Source organism: Anguilla rostrata, chromosome 2, assembly GCF_018555375.3.
Source record: "Anguilla rostrata isolate EN2019 chromosome 2, ASM1855537v3, whole genome shotgun sequence".
NCBI lineage: Eukaryota > Metazoa > Chordata > Actinopteri > Anguilliformes > Anguillidae > Anguilla > Anguilla rostrata.
The window spans coordinates 10,932,208-10,950,109 of NC_057934.1; the positions used below are offsets into that span (position 1 = coordinate 10,932,208).

At 38.9% G+C, this 17,902-nt stretch overlaps 2 protein-coding genes across 3 annotated transcripts; one reads left to right on the plus strand and one right to left on the minus strand.

The window, feature by feature from the left end:
• The first annotated feature begins 4,131 nt into the window (after positions 1–4,131).
• LOC135246242 (ankyrin repeat domain-containing protein 1-like) lies at positions 4,132–13,839 on the plus strand. 2 transcript variants are annotated; one of them, XM_064319753.1, is made up of 10 exons: positions 4,132–4,281; positions 4,542–4,623; positions 10,092–10,265; positions 10,718–10,843; positions 11,037–11,144; positions 11,252–11,350; positions 11,582–11,680; positions 11,807–11,905; positions 12,022–12,120; positions 12,639–13,839. In XM_064319753.1, exons 1-10 carry the CDS (start codon positions 4,250–4,252, stop codon positions 12,720–12,722), a joined length of 1,002 nt encoding a protein of 333 aa, XP_064175823.1. In that variant the 5' UTR covers positions 4,132–4,249; the 3' UTR covers positions 12,723–13,839. The 2 variants fall into 2 exon arrangements, with proteins under 2 accessions (XP_064175823.1, XP_064175818.1); XM_064319748.1 differs by lacking the exons at positions 4,132–4,281; positions 4,542–4,623 and adding an exon at positions 8,808–9,068.
• rpp30 (ribonuclease P/MRP 30 subunit) lies at positions 13,513–17,900 on the minus strand. Its single transcript, XM_064319760.1, has 11 exons — positions 17,746–17,900; positions 17,174–17,229; positions 16,915–16,971; positions 16,763–16,828; positions 16,611–16,679; positions 16,413–16,502; positions 15,912–16,028; positions 15,796–15,825; positions 15,492–15,529; positions 14,780–14,859; positions 13,513–14,345 (listed from the first exon to the last, which is right to left on the minus strand). Exons 1-11 carry the CDS (start codon positions 17,834–17,836, stop codon positions 14,227–14,229), a joined length of 813 nt encoding a protein of 270 aa, XP_064175830.1. The 5' UTR covers positions 17,837–17,900; the 3' UTR covers positions 13,513–14,226.
• Between the last annotated feature and the right edge of the window lie 2 nt (positions 17,901–17,902).

A 17,902-nucleotide genomic window follows, 5' to 3' on the forward strand; every position in this document is an offset into this window, starting at 1 on the left:
TGGAAGTGTTGTCTGCCCATATGTGCTGGGTCAATCATTGAGTTTCTTTCATTCAGACTTACTAGCAATGGAAATACAAACTCAATTTTCCTCACATAAATGTCAAATCCTATCAGCTGAATGAGGTCGCTCCACTGTGTATTAATGGCAAACAGACAATAGTGAAACATTGTTTGCATTTTTTTTTTGCACCTGATGGTTCTGTTTTTAATAAATCACACTGATCCTATCTCTCTGTCAGATATTTTTTGACAGGCACATGGCTGAGGCTGTGCTTAGCCTGCCCTGGATCAAAGCATCAGTACTTCAGTAGTCTGGCCCAACTCAGGAGAGGAGCAGTGTTGTGTGCTGCTAATTTCTCATTTTAGTTTCCAAAAAGTTAAACAGAAGAAGTGCCTGACATTGCTTTTTTGGAAAAGTATACCCCCAGAAGTTGGGCAGACCCATCTGAAGTCAATGTGTCAATGATACAGTACAGTTAAAAGGGAAGCTTGTTATTTTGCAGTAATGAACATAAAATGAATACACAATCTACACTGAACAGACGGTTTTTAAAAGGACGGTATACAAATTCCAAAAAGCTAATCACTACCTTAAAAGTGTCTTGCACCTTTAATGCTATTTAATAAGTACATACTGTGCCTCAGGATCGAATTTAAAATGAACCTTGTGCAGATTCCTGCTCAAAGTTTGCTTGATTTCCGTCTTCTATTGTAATACAACAATAAACATGTACCTTCTCAAAAATATGCACAAAGTGCCACTAAATAATGACTAATCCTGGATAATCCTTTCTCTTTTAATTTCTCTTATAAAACTTTTTTTTCTTTTTTTTCTTGTGCTATGAAAGTCTTGTGCATCAAAGTCCAAATAAAATAAATGTATTTATTTTCTTAAAAAGAAATTTCCAAAAGTCAAACTTATTATTGAATTTCTATTTACATGACATTTATTTTCCAATAAGTAAAAAGAGAAATGTTTGCATTAACCTCATCGTAATTGACAATATTTTACTGCATTGTTTATTCTTAAATCTGAAGAAAAAGAATAAATCCTGGGAAAATCAATCCTACAGTAAAAATAAAGCATTTTGAGTTAAATTAAAAAGTGAATATATTGGATGTAATCTTCAAGGTATAAACACTAAATCTTCTCTGGTGCAGGCTGTAAGGCAGTTTTAAGGTTGCCGTCTAGGCCTATTGTAAGAGTCTGAAATTCAGGGCTGGAATTGTGTCCACTTGGTGTCCAATGCAGCATATCCCATGGCAATGGGATATGCTGTTACTACTTGGTCGTCGGTTGGAGAATTCCTATAAAATCAACCCCTGGCTTAAAATTCCCATCCCAACACCTTAGTCCAAATAATGACATCAGAACAGATGGCAGACTCATTATAAGTGCTGATTGAAAGCGCAGTTGAACAGATTTCATAGATGGAAAGAAAAAGCAATTTTTTGAAAAACACATTAGTCGGTCATTGTTTTTACCCCTGCGGATACAAACAAACCTTTCTTTGAGTGGAAAACTTTAATTGTATTCCAAACAAAAAACAGACTGCAGCCAGTTTTTTTTGTTTGTTGCAGAAACAGTTTGAGTTCTGTGCTCCCAAGTGGCTAGGCTGGTAACGGCACTTGCCACAGACGTAGGCTAGCCTGGGCAGCAGTATCTCATTAGTCATCCATGACAGGGAGTCTGCAGCAGCGGGGAATAATTAATGTCATTCTGCCAGGGGTAGGCTGAGATTGAGTTGGCCAGGATCCCTTGGGCCGCTGCTGAATCTGTGCCCCTTATCTACTTTCCAGGTGCCCCCAGTTTACTGGGTGTCATCAGTGAGAGAGGACCTCTGATCGGCGTTAGCATTAGCGCAGCTCTAGTATGCTGTATCGCTTACAGTGATGTTCAGCATACCATAGAATTAACATGAGAGCACAATGCAACTGTTGGTCCCTAATGAGTGAAAAAGTAGGGGTGGGTGGTGGCTGCTGTTTTCCAAACCAAAGAGAGCAGTTCAAAAATGTGAAGTTCAGTGGAGGTTCTGGATGATGAACATATTACTTGTTTGGGGTCAAAAGATATTAGCAACTGTGACTTCCAAACTGCAGTTCATACTTGGCAAAAAAGAGGCTTCTCACATAGGTCACACCGGCAGGGGAACTCATTTTGATTCCAGTCTAACATAACATGAAAAATAGGCCAATGAGTCTTGGTATATCATTTCTTATTGATGACACAGGTACGATTTGGACAGTAGCATACAGGAGCTGTTATCACGAGGGTATTAGACTCGATCCAGCACAGTGCTCGTTTGATATAGTCCATGAATTCAGGTGTATAAAAGTTCATGGAACTCAGGTGAATACAGATTTTCCCTCAAAATAAACATTCAGTGGTAGGGATCAGTAAAATCTGGACTTGTACATTTGCACATTTTTAAATGTTACTTTCTAAATCATGTACCTACTATGTGCTAGTCATGACAATTAAGAGTTTGGGTGTACAGTCTTCCAGAAAGGAGACCAAGGATTTTGTCAGGTTTACCACCTTTTGTCAATCATTTGAACTAAGAGACATTATTCTTATTGTTAAAGCACCATTATCAGGTTTCAGGTAAAGGATGTTTTCTTCATAACTGAATCATGGTCCATTTTGTGTGTGTGTGTGTGTGATATTTCTTGTCTAGGCAATTATTTTGATGAAGAATGATGAAAATAATTGTCCTACAAAATATTTAAAAAATGAGTTAATGCCCATTGGTCGAGAAATAATGAAGTAATTACATGAAAGCATCATAAGTCAGCCTAATACTGAACACAAATGTGTGGCTGCAATAACAATAACAGTTCAAAGTCATAATTTCTCCAATGGTAATTTTGTTAAACACATCAAGTTTAATTACTGCATAATTTAGTTTAAATGAAATTGCGTTCAACTGAAATTGCGTTTAAATGAAAGTAAATGATAAAATGCATTCAATTAATAGCCCAGCATGAATTGTTGCGAGCACAAGAGCGCCCTGGGGTTGTTTGATAGCCACGGCATTGCCCTTCAGACCCATAAAGGCTCTAGCATCACCCTGGGAGTGTGTTAAATGCGGGTGGGCCGGGTGTTCAGACAGAACTTCACAAACAGCTGAAAGTCAGATATAACTACAGGGTGACAGCTGAGAGTGCACATGCTTCACCATTTGCCTGGACCGCCCTGCAATTCCAATGTCAAAGGTCCATCCAAGTGTATAGGAAGAAGACACTGGCTTTTACCATGACGAAGGAATTTTAAGGGTCAACTACTTTACAAAAACATTGCCAAATAATTTCTTGATTACAGTTTACATAAGAAAGCTATAAAAAAGGCAAAACCAAGAGGCACAAAGGCAAATATTAATATGCCTTAAATCTTCATTATTTAGTATTGTAATGGACAGATATATTTCAACATCTCTGACATAAAGTATAGCTCGCACTGCAGTTCAGTGATCATTCATATACTTAGTATGCACACATCACAGAGGCTGTTCCAGTGATTAACATGTCCCTACAAAAATGTTTAGACCATTATTTATCTAGTCATTCACGTACAATTTAAATATAAAACCATAATCCAGGAAATTGGATAGAAAAAAGAGGGATTTTCTGAACAGATAGCATCAGTACATTGGATTTGATAATAACAGCCTTAATACAATCAGCCTGGACACTATGGTCACTACTAATCACAATTCCATGAGTCCATTATATTTTCCATGCTTATATTTATATTATCCACACTTTCATAAAGAATGCGTAACAAAATGCACAATTACTACATAATACTGGTATTACAGTTACACTGTGTTTTTACATGACCTGTAGAGCTTAAGCTGTCAATGCATACTTTATTTAGATGCTATGACTTTATTTTGCAATGATTATGAATATAAAGTTTGTATCTTACAAAGATTTCTTGCTAAATCTACTTCAGTTGCACTTGGTTCCTCTTAGGCATGTAGCCATATTAATACCAGCCTGGCCAAAGAGGGCAACTGGCCATCCCCTCACCAGCAACTCATGTCAAGCCAAAAAAAGTCCTGACACTGAAAATTGTTGGGTGGGAGAAAGGAATCTGACACTGAACCTTGCCACAATCGAAGTCTCAGATTGTCCATAATGAGCACACACAGGGTTCACACTCTGGAGCACAACCTTGCTGACCATTCGGAGGGACATCGTTTCCAAAGAGCAGTCATTACCCTGAACACTGTTCCAAGCCAACCATGAGCCAAGGGTCCAGCATGGAACTGCAGAGGTAAAGAAAGCACATTCGTATTTTTTTCTGCAAGAAATAACTGATCTGGACTATTTAATGTACCATTTGTTGCGTTCAGAGATTCAAAGGTAAACATTAAGTACAGTTTTTGGATTTTCCTTGAGGAACCATTGAAACACTTAAGGAAGACTTGCATGACACTAATGCCATATCTCTCAAACCCATCACAGCAAAGAGCTGTCAGATTACTTATTAATGAACTCGGTGGTTTGCACATTTGCCCTTGCTTTGTGTCTCAGGTCTGACATGGCTTCTCCTGAGACTGACTTATACGATTGGGACTCCCAGTCTGATGATGAAGATGCGATCAGTTTTGTCATGGTAGGTAACTTTCCTTCCTACAGTGGAATTTTATTGTAGCAAATGAGGTATCAAATAACACTTTATTGTAGACTGGTAGTGGTATGTGCTGTGCATCATTACTCTGTACTTACTACACAGTTGTTGCTTTACTGCTCTGTTGCTTCTGTTGTGGAGCAAAGGTTTAGTGTTTATGTACATTTATAGACTGTGAAATTGTTCATGTGATTCTGTTAGAATAATGCAGAGCTCTCTCTCTCACTAATTGTTGAAATTTTATTTTTATCAGGAACCACATACCAAAAGAAATGTTAAAATTTTTCGTATGATAATTAGTTTTTTCCCTTCGTTTTCATTTAAATAATTTCTGCAAAAACAAATGGAACATTCTCTATTATTCACCAACAAGCACTACCTGTATATTTTGTAAGAATATTGGTGGAGAAAATCAAATGAACACCAAACAAAAACACAGACCGCCCATTTTGCTTGTGAGCACATACACCAGGGTCTATCAGTGGGTTAAGGTTTCTTCAGGCATGCAGAAAGAGTGTACCACTGCTCAGTGTCTAAATAACCCTACAAACAGTCATGACTAGTTCCCAATGTGAAGGTCCTGAGTTTTTTTGTTTATATTGGCCTATCTGTATCACTTGTCAGAGGTCTTTGCAGTGGAGTTGTATTTTAAGGATACTATCCAAGCTCAGACTGCAGTGCCTAATAGCTAATAGAAGCCAAAGTGACTAATTTATGTTTCCTGTTTTGTTGAATGGGGCCTACGGTGATGCAAAACTCTTTTTCTGGTCATCCTTGTTTAATGTCGGTGACGATAAAAAGTTTAACGTCACGTCAAATTTTGAAAACTTCCTGTTAGGTTAATGAGTGTTTATTAGTCTATTTTTAACTATCAACAAAAGCCACCCCCACCCCCCCTCCCTCACACACACACACACACACACACACACACACACACAAACACACATATCACACATACACACACACATACACAAACGCACACACACACAAACATACATATCACACATGCACACACACACATCACACACACACATACAAATTGACACAAATATATCAAACATACACACTCATATCCATATAAGCACACATATTTGTACACACACCTACCACGCACATGCACACAGAGCAATAAGTGCCAACGTTTGTGTCGTTGAGATTTTCAGGAAGCTGTTATACCTCCTCACTGCTCCCCTGAGCCTGGGGAGGGGTCATAACAGGCTGATGACATCATGATATTTTAACACGTGCAGCTATTCCTGGGCTCTGCAGGTGGGGGTGGAGCAGATTTTGGTGAATAAATTCCTACATTTCTCACACCCACCGCGGTCTCACCACACAGCCTCTTTCATCCCCTCTGTCATTGCCCCTCCCAACCTGGGATCGGGGGCTTATGGGTTATTTTTAAGTGTGTGCAAGGATCCATTCTATGCTGTGGATATTTGAATTGAATCCACTTTTTCCCATAGTCACTGCTCTGCATTTCCCCATTGTTTCCCATTTTTTACTCACAAAGCCATATAAATCTCTGAGTTGTCTGAGTAGTGCATGCAGTGCAGTGCCCAATTGCAGATATGAAAAAGGAAGCTTGGAACAACCAGGCAAATTGATTCACTGAAATGGGGTGGGGGCACAAGCATTAGAAAATTCCAAAAAGAGTCAGCAATTCCCTCAGCTCTTTCTGGAGAGTGGAGAAGGCACATTTGCCCCCAAGCGCAAGCTAAGACGCTAAGCTCTCAGCTGACGTGCGGCAAACGGAGTCGTGAAAGTTTAAGGCGAGATCCGCGTGCCTCGCCCATGTAGATGCATTACAAAGGGGGCTGCAGCTGTCTGGGTCAACCCTGAGCTTTTCGGTGACATGGTTATTTGTTTTTCTACCATCTGAACTATTTGCCACCACGTGAGGGCAGCTGGAGGCCTGCGCCACTAAATCACCCATGAACCTCTGCTCGCGGCTCTGGCCCCCTGCGCAGCCATTGACTAAGGTTATTGGGGTGACTATATTAGGTCTATATGGCGCCTTTTAAAGCCTCGATCCCAGCAAGCCCTCGTCTGTGTGGATACCAGTAGTGCCAACTGACGCCTCCGAGCCGATGTTTGGATGCTGCTAATATTTCAATTTATTTTTTCATCAGGATAGTACACACATACAAGCAAACACATACAGTACATATATATATATATATATATATATATAGATGTGACTATGAGGTATGAGGGGCCAAACAGGAAATACATAAATATAACTCTGAATATATAAATACAATTCCTGAATATATAAATGTAACTCTGAATATATAAATTCAATTCCCAAATATATAAATACAATTTCTGAATATATAAATGTAACTCTGAATATATAAATTCAATTCAGGAATTATATTTATATATTCGGGAATTCAATTCACCTCACCCACCACCAATGTGTAGCACCCACGTAGGTGATGCATGGCAACCATTTTGCACCAGAACGCTCACCACACCACACACAGAGAAAACTTGATTTTTTAGTCAATTAAACCAGGGGATGATTAGGTGGCAAGTATTTGAGGGAGTCAGAATGGGAATTTAGCCACGACACAGGGGAACTCTTTAATGACCACCGTTAGACAGGACCTTGGTTTAACATTTCATCTGAAAGACGGCATCTCCAACAGCACGGTGTCCCTGTCACTGCACTGGGGCATTGGGGTTTATTTGATCAGAGGGAAGATTGCCCCCTGCTGGCCCACCTACACCACTTCCCTGAGCAACTTAGTTTTTTCCAGGTGGTCTACCATCCAAGTACTAACCAAGCCCACCCTTGCTGAGCTTGAGCCATTCAGCAGGAGCAGGGTGCATGGTGGTATGGCCGCTGGTAAGCCCCTTGTTTGGATTTTGTCACTGACTTTTTTTTCTTTTCTTTTTTCTCATTGACACAACTCTGGTCTCAGCCTCCAAAGGCAATCAACAGCCTTGAATCTAGGCTAGATACTGAACACTTTATTGCCTGCTTTACCTACACTACCGGCCAAAGCTGTTCAGCTACATGTTGTCTAAAAGAAAAACTTAAGGCAAATAAGATTTCAGTCCCATCCACCACCCTCCCACCCCTCCACCTTCCACTTTACAAAATGATTGCATAGACTTCCAATAATTAGTTTAATTGTAATTTAAGCCGAATGAGACTATTTTGAGGAGAGTCATCTAAAATTATTTTTGAAGTGAAACTCATCCTTGTGGTTTAATACTTTTGGACTGTACTGTCCCTCCAACATTATACAGACCGTAAGAGAAGGCTGTATACACTAGACTGCATAGGAAAGGAGTTATACTGAATGTTCAAAAAATGGGAAAATATTTTTATTTTATGCTAATACATTCACTCAAAGAAAAATATTTTTTTTACGATAGATATGTTTACTTAACAATGTGGATGAACAGGTATTTGACCCAGAAAGATTTGTGCAAAATCTAAGCACTTGGAATTGTGTATCTGTACGGTAGTATAGTAATATCTTCAGTGTCAAGGCGAGACACAAATTTAAGGTCTTAATATATCATGTCACTTAAGAATTCTGACCCCTTAGGCCCACTCATAATGGATTTCCTTATCTACAGTTTTTATGAGCAAAAGTCTGAACTTGTTCAAAATGGCAGCTGACACATGCTGATGTGTTTGTGACGAAATAGTATCATTATTTGATTTATTACTGGCGCTGTTAAAACCAGTTCAAGGCAATCATTTTTTAATTACCACCAAAGGACTGAATGTGAAAACAGAAACATTAGAAGTAACCAGTAAACATGGTCATTACCATTCGAAGGGATTAGTTTACTGAGGAGAAACAACCGACCAATGATGGTAATGAATCGAAATTTACTGTAGGCAGTGCTTTTCATTTATAAATAGTTGCGCGAGGATGAGGTAAGCCTCCCGTGTCACTGCGTCCTGTTTTATCCCGGAGCTATGCTGAGCGGTATCCTGCACATCAATGCTGAGTGTCAGCTGTTTCTGGTAAACGTGAGGCATGGACGGGGGGCGGGGGTCCTGCATTGCTGGACTCTGCAGTCATTATGCGCGGCAGCCTGGTGCTTTCAGTGAGCGTCCGGTTTCAGCAGAATGCCTGGCGCTGCCGGGACGACGAATGTTCAAAAGGCATCTGGCCACTCTACGTTTTTTTTTTTTCTTTGGTAAAACCTGGTGACATCAGATCATGCAAGGCTACATGCCTGCCAAATGTGTCAGGGCACCTTGCGCCACATTTGGGGGTGGGCCATCCACCCAGGTTGAAACGTGACCTCCTTTTTTTTGCCGCCCCAAACACATATAAGTGATGCAGGATCAGGCCATTAACAGAGCAGTATTGACACTGGTCACAGTTTGGGACTTGAGCCTCTTCAGTGGACTACTACACAATACAGACATGGGGATGCTAAGTGTTGAAGAGCTGGTAGGTTTCCTAATTCAGTAGACTTCTTGTCCTGTGATTTTTATGAATTCACATTGACAAACTTAGGTATTACTGCTTTAAGTATTCATAACGAAACGTGGCTTGATCTCATGCATTTTGCTTAACAGTATTTGTCCTAATGGCCATGAAATGTAAACGTAGTTTGAATGTGAGGTATGGTCAATTAGGATTAACATATTTATGCTGAAAAATTGTTATTGTATGTTTTGATAGCATATATTTGCTTAGATTTATAGGTTCAAAGTTCAGGACAGTGAGATGTGAAATCGAGTTTCATAAAAGCAATTTTATTTTAATGGATATTCCCTACATTTTTCCTCAAATGACACTGTATTATGTCACTAGGGCAGTACTGTTAGTAATCACTGATATTCACCAGGGAGGCAAACTCAAAACAGAGGTGGTGCTGCATTTCTGAGTGTTATTCAACATAACATTACAGCATTGTGAACTTATTCTCAGTTCGAGGAAGCACTAGGAGACAAATGCTGGTAGTCCTGTGAACTAAACAAACAAACGGCAGACAAAAAGGACTTTTTAACAAAGAGCATCCATAAAATAATTACCACATCACTAACAAATCATCCTCAATCAGCACTTACATATATACATACACATTCACCTATCAATATACAGCAGATTATTACATTGCTGTACCAGTATTTAGTGGACGCTCTTATCCAGACTATCCATAACTTTTTGCATAGTATCCATTTATACAACTGAATATACACTGAAGCAATTTAGGTTAAGTAAATTCGTTGGAGAGCACAACAGCAGTGTCCTACCTGGGAATCGAACCTGCAAACTGTGGGTTACAATTCCAGTTCCTAAATCTTTATACTGCCACAATAAAAGTAATGTCAGATGCTCTCTAGTTAATGGTGCTCCCTCTGCCTATAACTGAGAGATAGCTAGTCAGAACACAGCTCTGATGTCTAGGGAATAGAATAGCACCATCCCTCACAGAGGCATAAGATTGCTTTTTCTGTTGCGTTGAAGGTTACCGGCAAGAAATGTGAGCACAAGGAGCATGGACAGTGCTTTCCAGAGCAGTCTCCGGAGGGGGAGTACGAGACGGCCGTCACCCAGGAGAAGCAGGACGATCTGAGATCGCACACAGGACTGCGGCCCACCTCGGTCTGCGACCATGAGGTCACCCCCAGAACATTAAACGTGAGCTCCGTTTCAGTCTCTGTCTCAGCTTACTTCACGGAATCTAAAAAATGGGGTCAATTCAATACACCTTACTACATTTAGCCGTAGCAAAGCCTAAGACGACACTGATAGTCATTTTAAGCATTAGGCATTTTTTTCATCATCTTCTTTAGCCCCAGTTTACACTTTACTTTTTTGTTTCAAATAGAAATAAAATCTAAATGTTGTTCAACTTATAATTGCCTAAATGTTTTGTGGTAATGCTACACATGGATTGTTTGCAGTTGATTTTAATTAACTCTACTGTATATAAGACAACCTCAGTTGAGGAGACGGACAAGGCTAAATAAACCAACATAGCTATCACAAAGGGGTAAAAATTAAACTTGCACTCTCATATATCACAGCTTGTATGTTAAAATAGTTAATTGACATTACAGTCGTTTTTGTATGTTCCTGGCTTTTTGCAGGTCGACAAAGCTGGCCGTCTGAAACTTGAGACTGTGGAAGACCTCTACAACATTTTGCAGCTGAAGAAGAGGAAGAGAGTGAAGAGGGTGCCAGTTCAGCAGACTGTACCTATCCCAGAGGTCGTGGTAAGGACCGTTTCCCTGCCAAACACTTGTGGATCAATCACGGCAAAACCAGCATGTGGATCTTACTGAGCGAAACCCCTCCTTTATATATAAAAAAGTTTCATTCAAGACAGAAAGGGAAGAGATTGCCAGTTAACAGTGGGAGACCTGAAATGTTACGAGATGCATAAATCGTCCTTTTTGGCGTTTTCAGCCTGACGTAGTGGATGAGCTGACATTCCTGAGCGCGGCTGCAGAAAACAAACTGCCGGTGGTTGAGAAGTACCTGGAGAACGGTGGAGATCTCAACGTCACCGACAACGTGAGCACCTGACCGACTTACCGGCCCCCCATCACACAGCGGCTGAAATGGAAACCCCTGAAACGTATGATTTGAACGTCTGACCTTTTCCCTTTTTCCTCACGCAGTTTAACCGCACGGCGCTGCACAAAGCCTGCTCCCAGGGCCACGTGGAGATCGTGCAGAAACTCCTGGAGGCCGGGGCTTCCACTGAGAGCAAAGACAAGGTGCATTATGGGAAAAATATATTATTAGTCTGAATATTCGTTTAAATGAATCATAATAGCACAATGTCCTCAATGGCTCATTCGGAATAAAAGGAATTAAGGCAATATTCCAAATTCCAAAACACAATGGTATCAGATTGATTTGGATAGGATAAGGTTATATACTCTTATTTTCCCTGCCACAAGTCTCTAATCTTTCTTCCCCACCCCCGGCCCACTCTTCGCTCACAGCTGGATTCAACAGCCGTACACTGGGCATGTCGGGGAGGAAGTCTGCCGGTGCTGGAGCTACTGCTAAACCACAACGCCAACCTCAGTGCCAGGGACAAGGTAGGAGGGGAGCGCACTGCTCTATGAGCCAGTCATGCTGCGCTGTGACAGAACAAATTAAATTCTTTGTTTGGCCCGTAGTGCAGTCGTGTAATAAAATTAAATTTTGTGTTTGGTGTCCTGCAGTTGCGCAGCACCCCCTTACACGTGGCGGTGAGGACTGGGCACTTTGAATGCGCCGAGCATCTCATCCACTGTGGCGCGGACATTAACTCCAAAGATGTGGTAAGTAAGCTATTCAAACACCTCTGACAGCAGTTTTTAAAACGTTTGCTTAGACGAACAATCTGACTGAGAAAACACTGGTGTACAATTCTGGAATTATCTCTCTGTCCACTCAGGAGGGGGATACGCCTATGCACGAAGCTGTAAGAACAAACCGATTCAAACTGATCCAACTACTGCTGATCTCTGGAGCAAACATGAATCTGAAGAATTTCGTAAGTCTGATCTTGCCATCTCATTTCACACAATGCGCATGCTACTTTTGAAACTCATCATAATCTTCACAGTCACTTGCATATAGATTACACTAATGATAACAAGCCAAGGGTCTTTTTTTTTTTACGCATGATGAAAAATTTGGATTCTTTTCTCACTCACCCTTAAGTGTTAATGTCGTACAGAGCCTCTAGTTCAGCGGTGTCAAACTCCAGGCGGGCCGCAGTGACTGATTGGCTTTCAGTGTTTAATTAATTTGACTCATTGACTGACTAAAGAGACCACACACCTTGTTCTCGGGGCCTTAATTGGCTGCTTATTGAAAGGAAACCACAAATACCTGCAGACTCTGCTGCCCTGGAGTTGGACATCCCTGCTCTACCTGGTGAGCACAGTGCCACCTAGAGGCAGTAAAATAATGACAGAGGTAGTAAAAATACATAATTGTGAACTGTGAATTGCACGAGTGAAGGTAAAATCAGTGTTTACAATATTGTTGGTTTTTTTTCTGATGCAGGAGGGAAAGACTCCAATGGAGAACGTTCTACAGTGGCAGAACGGGGCTAAAACCATTCTTTGTAACTTCAAGGAAGAGAATTAGTCCAATTACAAATATTTTAAAATGTATTGTCAGGAGGTATGCCATTTCAGGAACAAAATGTGCTCCTGTAAACGTTGTGCTCCAAAGCTTTTTTTATTGGACATCTACTCGAGTGGATGACAGAGAGCTTAAGAGTATGTCAACACAATATTCACACATGTGAAGTTGTGTAGCAATTTGTCAGACCTTCATTTTATGGAAAAAGTGGAAAATGACTTTCTGTCATAGTTGTGTCCATTGAAGTAATGGGGTAAAGGTGATGTGTTAAGTTACCAGTTTTGGTAGACTGCAGGGAAGGAATGATGAACGACCTTGATTTACAATTAAGATTCAGAACCCCATTTAGGGGCTGTGTTCCTTCAAAGCGAGGAAAGGGGAATGTAATGTTAGTTTTTGTTAGGATTCAGAGAGAAAGACATTGCAAAACATGTTAACATGGAAAATGTGAACCTACTGATAGAAAATATACTAAGAGTCACAAAAGCCATATTGTGGTCCCAGGTTTAATGCTTGGAAATGAATGTTGAGAAAGGAATACCACACCATCTCCACTGAAAAATACTGCACTTCTTGCAAAAAAAGAGGAAAAATTTCATTTTTATGTAGAAACATAAAGCACATGCTGTGGTTGTGTTACTCGAGAGAGAGGTAAACATTATGGCAGTGCTAAGAGATATCAGGAAGGGAATGCTTAACAATTTCATTTGACACTTGTTAGCATTTCTATTGATGATTTGTTTTTGTTTGGTGTTTCATGCGATAATTTAAAAAAAACAGTAGTATGCTTGGCTGAAATCAAATTACTTTTATATACAGACATTGCAGGATTTAACTGTTATTTTAAATGTCACATGCACATGCCAAAGGTATCTCTAAACAAGAAAGGTGACATGTGCCAGCCAGGTGTGTTTAAAATAGATTTTTGTGTGATATCTTCCATAAGAAAGAGCATTAAGTTTGAATGCACTTACTGAATTTATTGTATCTTTTTTACTTGATGTGAATTTTATATGTACATTTTTTCAACTTTTTCTTCCAATTGTAAAATATCTAACAGCCTCAGAGTTTTAATAAGTGTATTTGACTGTTTTCAAAAATAAAAATTAAATTAAACCACTGCATACTTCAGTTACGCTATCATTCAAAAGTTGCATGTATATTTCCAATCATGTATTTGTGATTATAAACTCAAAATTGCAAGAGGACAATCTATGTACAAGTAAAGTCAATTTACACAATTCAAAGTCACTGGGAAAACAAATCATTTAAAATGTGCTAAATAGAACTTAATTAGAGTCTGGGTCTGATTCAATCCAATTACACAGCTGTTCACATTTTCAAATTTTTTAATTGAGTGTGGCTTTATTCCACCAGAAAGACTGCATTTATTCAGAAAAAATCCTAAGAAGTCATGTGAACATTAAACCAAAGGTTAATGACAAACAGCTTTATGACTGGACTGAAGCAAACCCTAATCGCAGACATTCATCCACTCAATGACAGGCTACATGGCTTCTGTTTTCATTCTTTTTGAAGCTGGGGCCTCCTCTTCCTCCTGCCCTTCTGTAGTGGGCTGGGTCTTTTTCACAGTGTGGATAATTCCAAGAGCTGTCTTTCTGGTTTCTGTAATGACATTGCAGTACGTTAGCTTGACCATAGTCACTAGCTGCATCTAAAACATTCCATGCGCTCAACCACATTTTATACATGCAACTTTTTTTCCTTAGTTAATCACTTGGTACTAGATATGGCAGAAACAACTTGTTTCATATTTACAATTTTAGACTAAAACATAGCCAAGTCAATCACACATCCTGAATCCAATTGAACATGCGTTTCACTTGCTGAAGACAAGACTGAGAACTTTGTAGAACTTAATTGCATTCACCCAAATTATGTGGACAACAGTGCCAGACCTGGCTAACAACATTCCAAGACCAGCGAGAGAAAGTGCACCATCATTAATGTTAATGTACGTAACTTATGCCAACTCAGAACCATAGCACAAATCATAGAATCATATAGCCAACATTCATATAAAAAAAGGCTTACTGTACCTCCATGCAAAAGGACAGCTCGACAGTTGGTAGAAACTGCAGCTTTGGCGTCTCCTTCAGACAGACCGAACAGTAGTCCCCTGAATTCTTAATTCAGGATCACAGTAACGGCAAACCTGGGACTTTTCACGTTCATCAACACCATACAACTGCAAATATTTTTCATGATGTTAGATAATATTAATTTTTTTTTCATTAAACTTGAACAGCTACACTCAAATATCAAATGCTGCCACCTCCATTCAAAATCATCTACTTTCATTGCTAACCATAACCATTATTATTAGTATTATCCCAGTTATAATACACATTGAATAACAACACTGAACAACATCATGTCCCAGACTATTTTGTGATAGCTCTACATACATTAAATCTTTTATTTTAACTAGTCCAACATGAAAATAACTCTGCCCCTGTTTACATTAATATGATTATTCTATTTCAGGAAAAGTTAATAATATCATACCCAACTTGTTTAACTACCCCATGTGTTCAATAGCTTCAAATTTGGAACACTGGCCTATACACTCATATGTTATTCTGGAGTAGCTATTTAAAGCATTTTACACAATATGATTTTTCAAAAACAATAATAGACTGAAATTAGAATATTAATGTGTACAGTATGTAAGCAAACCTTATATTTACAGATCAAACTACTGAGGAACAGGAATGAATTTCAAACACAAAAGCACACCAAGAAGGATACAGATTAGCGATGTCATATGGTCCTCTTAACTCAAGGGGCTGAAGAAACGAGCATAAACATTGTCACTTTGATGAGAAAACAAGAACTTCAATGGCACGTTTTAGGCAGAAAAATGCAATAACGTCTATGAGTCTCTTCATATTTAAGAAGACAATGAAATTCTCTAGACTCTAATTTTGACATGAGTGAAATACCAGAAGACAAAAGGAATGTTGCATACTATTAAAATACTTGATTTTCTGGGTATACAAGACAATGTTGTGTAAAGTCTTGTTGGAGAAAATTTTAAGGCATCAGATCTCACCTTTTCTGCCCCACTGGATACAATAACATTCTGTTAAAGAGGAAAACCTGGTATTAAAGCATTGTCAAAAATATGGAATGGACATAAAAGTGAAATTAACCTGCAGGACTGATTACCTTTCCTTTGCATGTCTCCATTAGACTGAGTGCATTTGAGATGGTGTATCTTCTCATGGTGGAATCTTTAATAGCAGCCACATAACTGATCTCAAAGAACACTCCTCTGTCAATTGCCTATGAAACACATATGGACATGCTTTTATTTGAGCATCAAGAATCCACCATGTTCTTATGCATACATTGCAGTTCGACAAGTACAGCATTTAGAGAAAAATCATTTTAACTCCTGAGTGAACTAAAAAAACTTTTGTCAATGTTGTACTTATTTAAAAAAATAAAAATATGTACTTGGAGTTGTTCCTTGTGGGGCATTCTATCTCACATTACATAGAATTTTAAGTGCATTGCACATCCCTTACAACCACTTGCAATGATATACAAGAACAAAGCAAACACATTCAATAAAAATCATACATTACACCAAAACACTGTCTCCACGCTGCTCTAATATGATTTTCACAATTTGAACTTAAATGTAAAATCTATTCATGTTCTTACACCATTTACTGGAGGTCGTTTGAAGTAAAAGGGTTGCTTTTCTGTCACAGCAATACAGATGATGTCAACATCAAAGGACATGCAGGCTGCCTGTTGAAAAATGTGGAGACAAACATGTGGTTCAAGGTCATTTCACAGATAAAATGACATGTTTCCTGAAGTGAAACACCCTCTCTTGAAGAGCAAAGTTTAACTCACATGAAACAACTTCTCCGTTTTGGGGAACACAGCAACTATGTCATACAACTTGAACTCATTGGTTGTCCTCTGGAAAAAACGTCACACTGATTAGTAAATACCAGAATCAACTTTTCAACGGACAAGTTGCATTGAAATCTTGGTTTACTTACAAAGTGAGATGCTTCAGAAACCATCAAGGTCAACCGGTTCAGAACTTTAATTGGCCTGGATTTACCCTAAATGACAAAGAAGCATAAGACATATTAAGATATGGATTGAAACTGTTAAATGTATTACTTATGCAATGACAACAAACCATTACCTGCACAATTGGGAATTGATCAAACAGTTCAGAAACACATTTCGGTTTTCCAACTTCCTGTAATCATAAAAACACTCATTGAACTGTGATGGCAAATGTATCATTGAACTCTAGCATATGTGCACAAGGGCATATAACTACTCACCCCTGGCCCAACCAAACACTTAACACCCAATCCATTAAATTACTTTAATTCCTTGGCCTCTTTCTAAACGTTATACAGTAGTCTTCTTAATATGGCTGGAAACTGGACACATACCTGTTTCTTTTGTTGAAAGTCAACCACGTGATTGATAGCAACTGTGGAATATCCAACTAAAACACAAATAATTCAGAGTGTAATACAATATATGATCAAGACCACATATTTTATTAAATGATATAAACACATGTAATAATTTAAATGCAGAAGGCTTCCTTGGCAATATTCTGCTTCTGTTAGATACGTTGGATTGCTTTATTTCATAGCAGTATCTAATCAACAAGCAGCAGCCTGTTAAGATGTAAACAGGAGAACTGGTGCTCTAAGCAGCTAAATAGAATGAAACAGGCATAAAGTTAAATATAGCTAATTGCATTTATTATGACTATTATTATTTCTATTATTCTTTCTTACTATACAAAAAAATAAAATTAAATGTACTTTCATGAATCTTGTAAACTGGATATAACTGAGCATTCTAAACTGCAGTTAGCAAGCAATCCTATTGCTAGCAACTGGGACAAGCAGTATGTATTAGAAGAGCTGACCAATAATCGACATTAGTTTTATTTAATTTCTGGCGCTGTGATATTTGGGATATAACTGCACGTATTGACAGCGATACTCACGATGGGCGGCGGTTTCAATAATGTTCTGAAGTCTTTTCTTATCTGCAGTATAGCTGATGTTTAAATCTATGAACGCAGCCATGTTGGACATGTGGTTGTTGGCCTTACTGTGTTGTCACTACTAGACTGCGATGTACAATGGGAATTGTAGTCAAAT

What these genes read in the sequence shown, in the direction of transcription:
- rpp30 (XM_064319760.1), bottom strand. Translation starts at nt 17,836, where the DNA reads ATGTCCAACATGGCTGCGTTCATAGATTTAAACATCAGCTATACTGCA. An exon ending in ATCAATTCCCAATTGTGCAG is followed by an intron (nt 16,829 to 16,914) that starts GTAATGGTTTGT and finishes TTTGTCATTTAG; the next exon opens with GGTAAATCCAGGCCAATTAA. An exon ending in TATCCAGTGGGGCAGAAAAG is followed by an intron (nt 15,530 to 15,795) that starts GTGAGATCTGAT and finishes TCGTTTCTTCAG; the next exon opens with CCCCTTGAGTTAAGAGGACC.
- LOC135246242 (XM_064319748.1), top strand. Translation starts at nt 8,952, where the DNA reads ATGCAGGATCAGGCCATTAACAGAGCAGTATTGACACTGGTCACAGTT. An exon ending in ATCTCAACGTCACCGACAAC is followed by an intron (nt 11,145 to 11,251) that starts GTGAGCACCTGA and finishes TTCCTCACGCAG; the next exon opens with TTTAACCGCACGGCGCTGCA. An exon ending in ACATGAATCTGAAGAATTTC is followed by an intron (nt 12,121 to 12,638) that starts GTAAGTCTGATC and finishes TTTCTGATGCAG; the next exon opens with GAGGGAAAGACTCCAATGGA.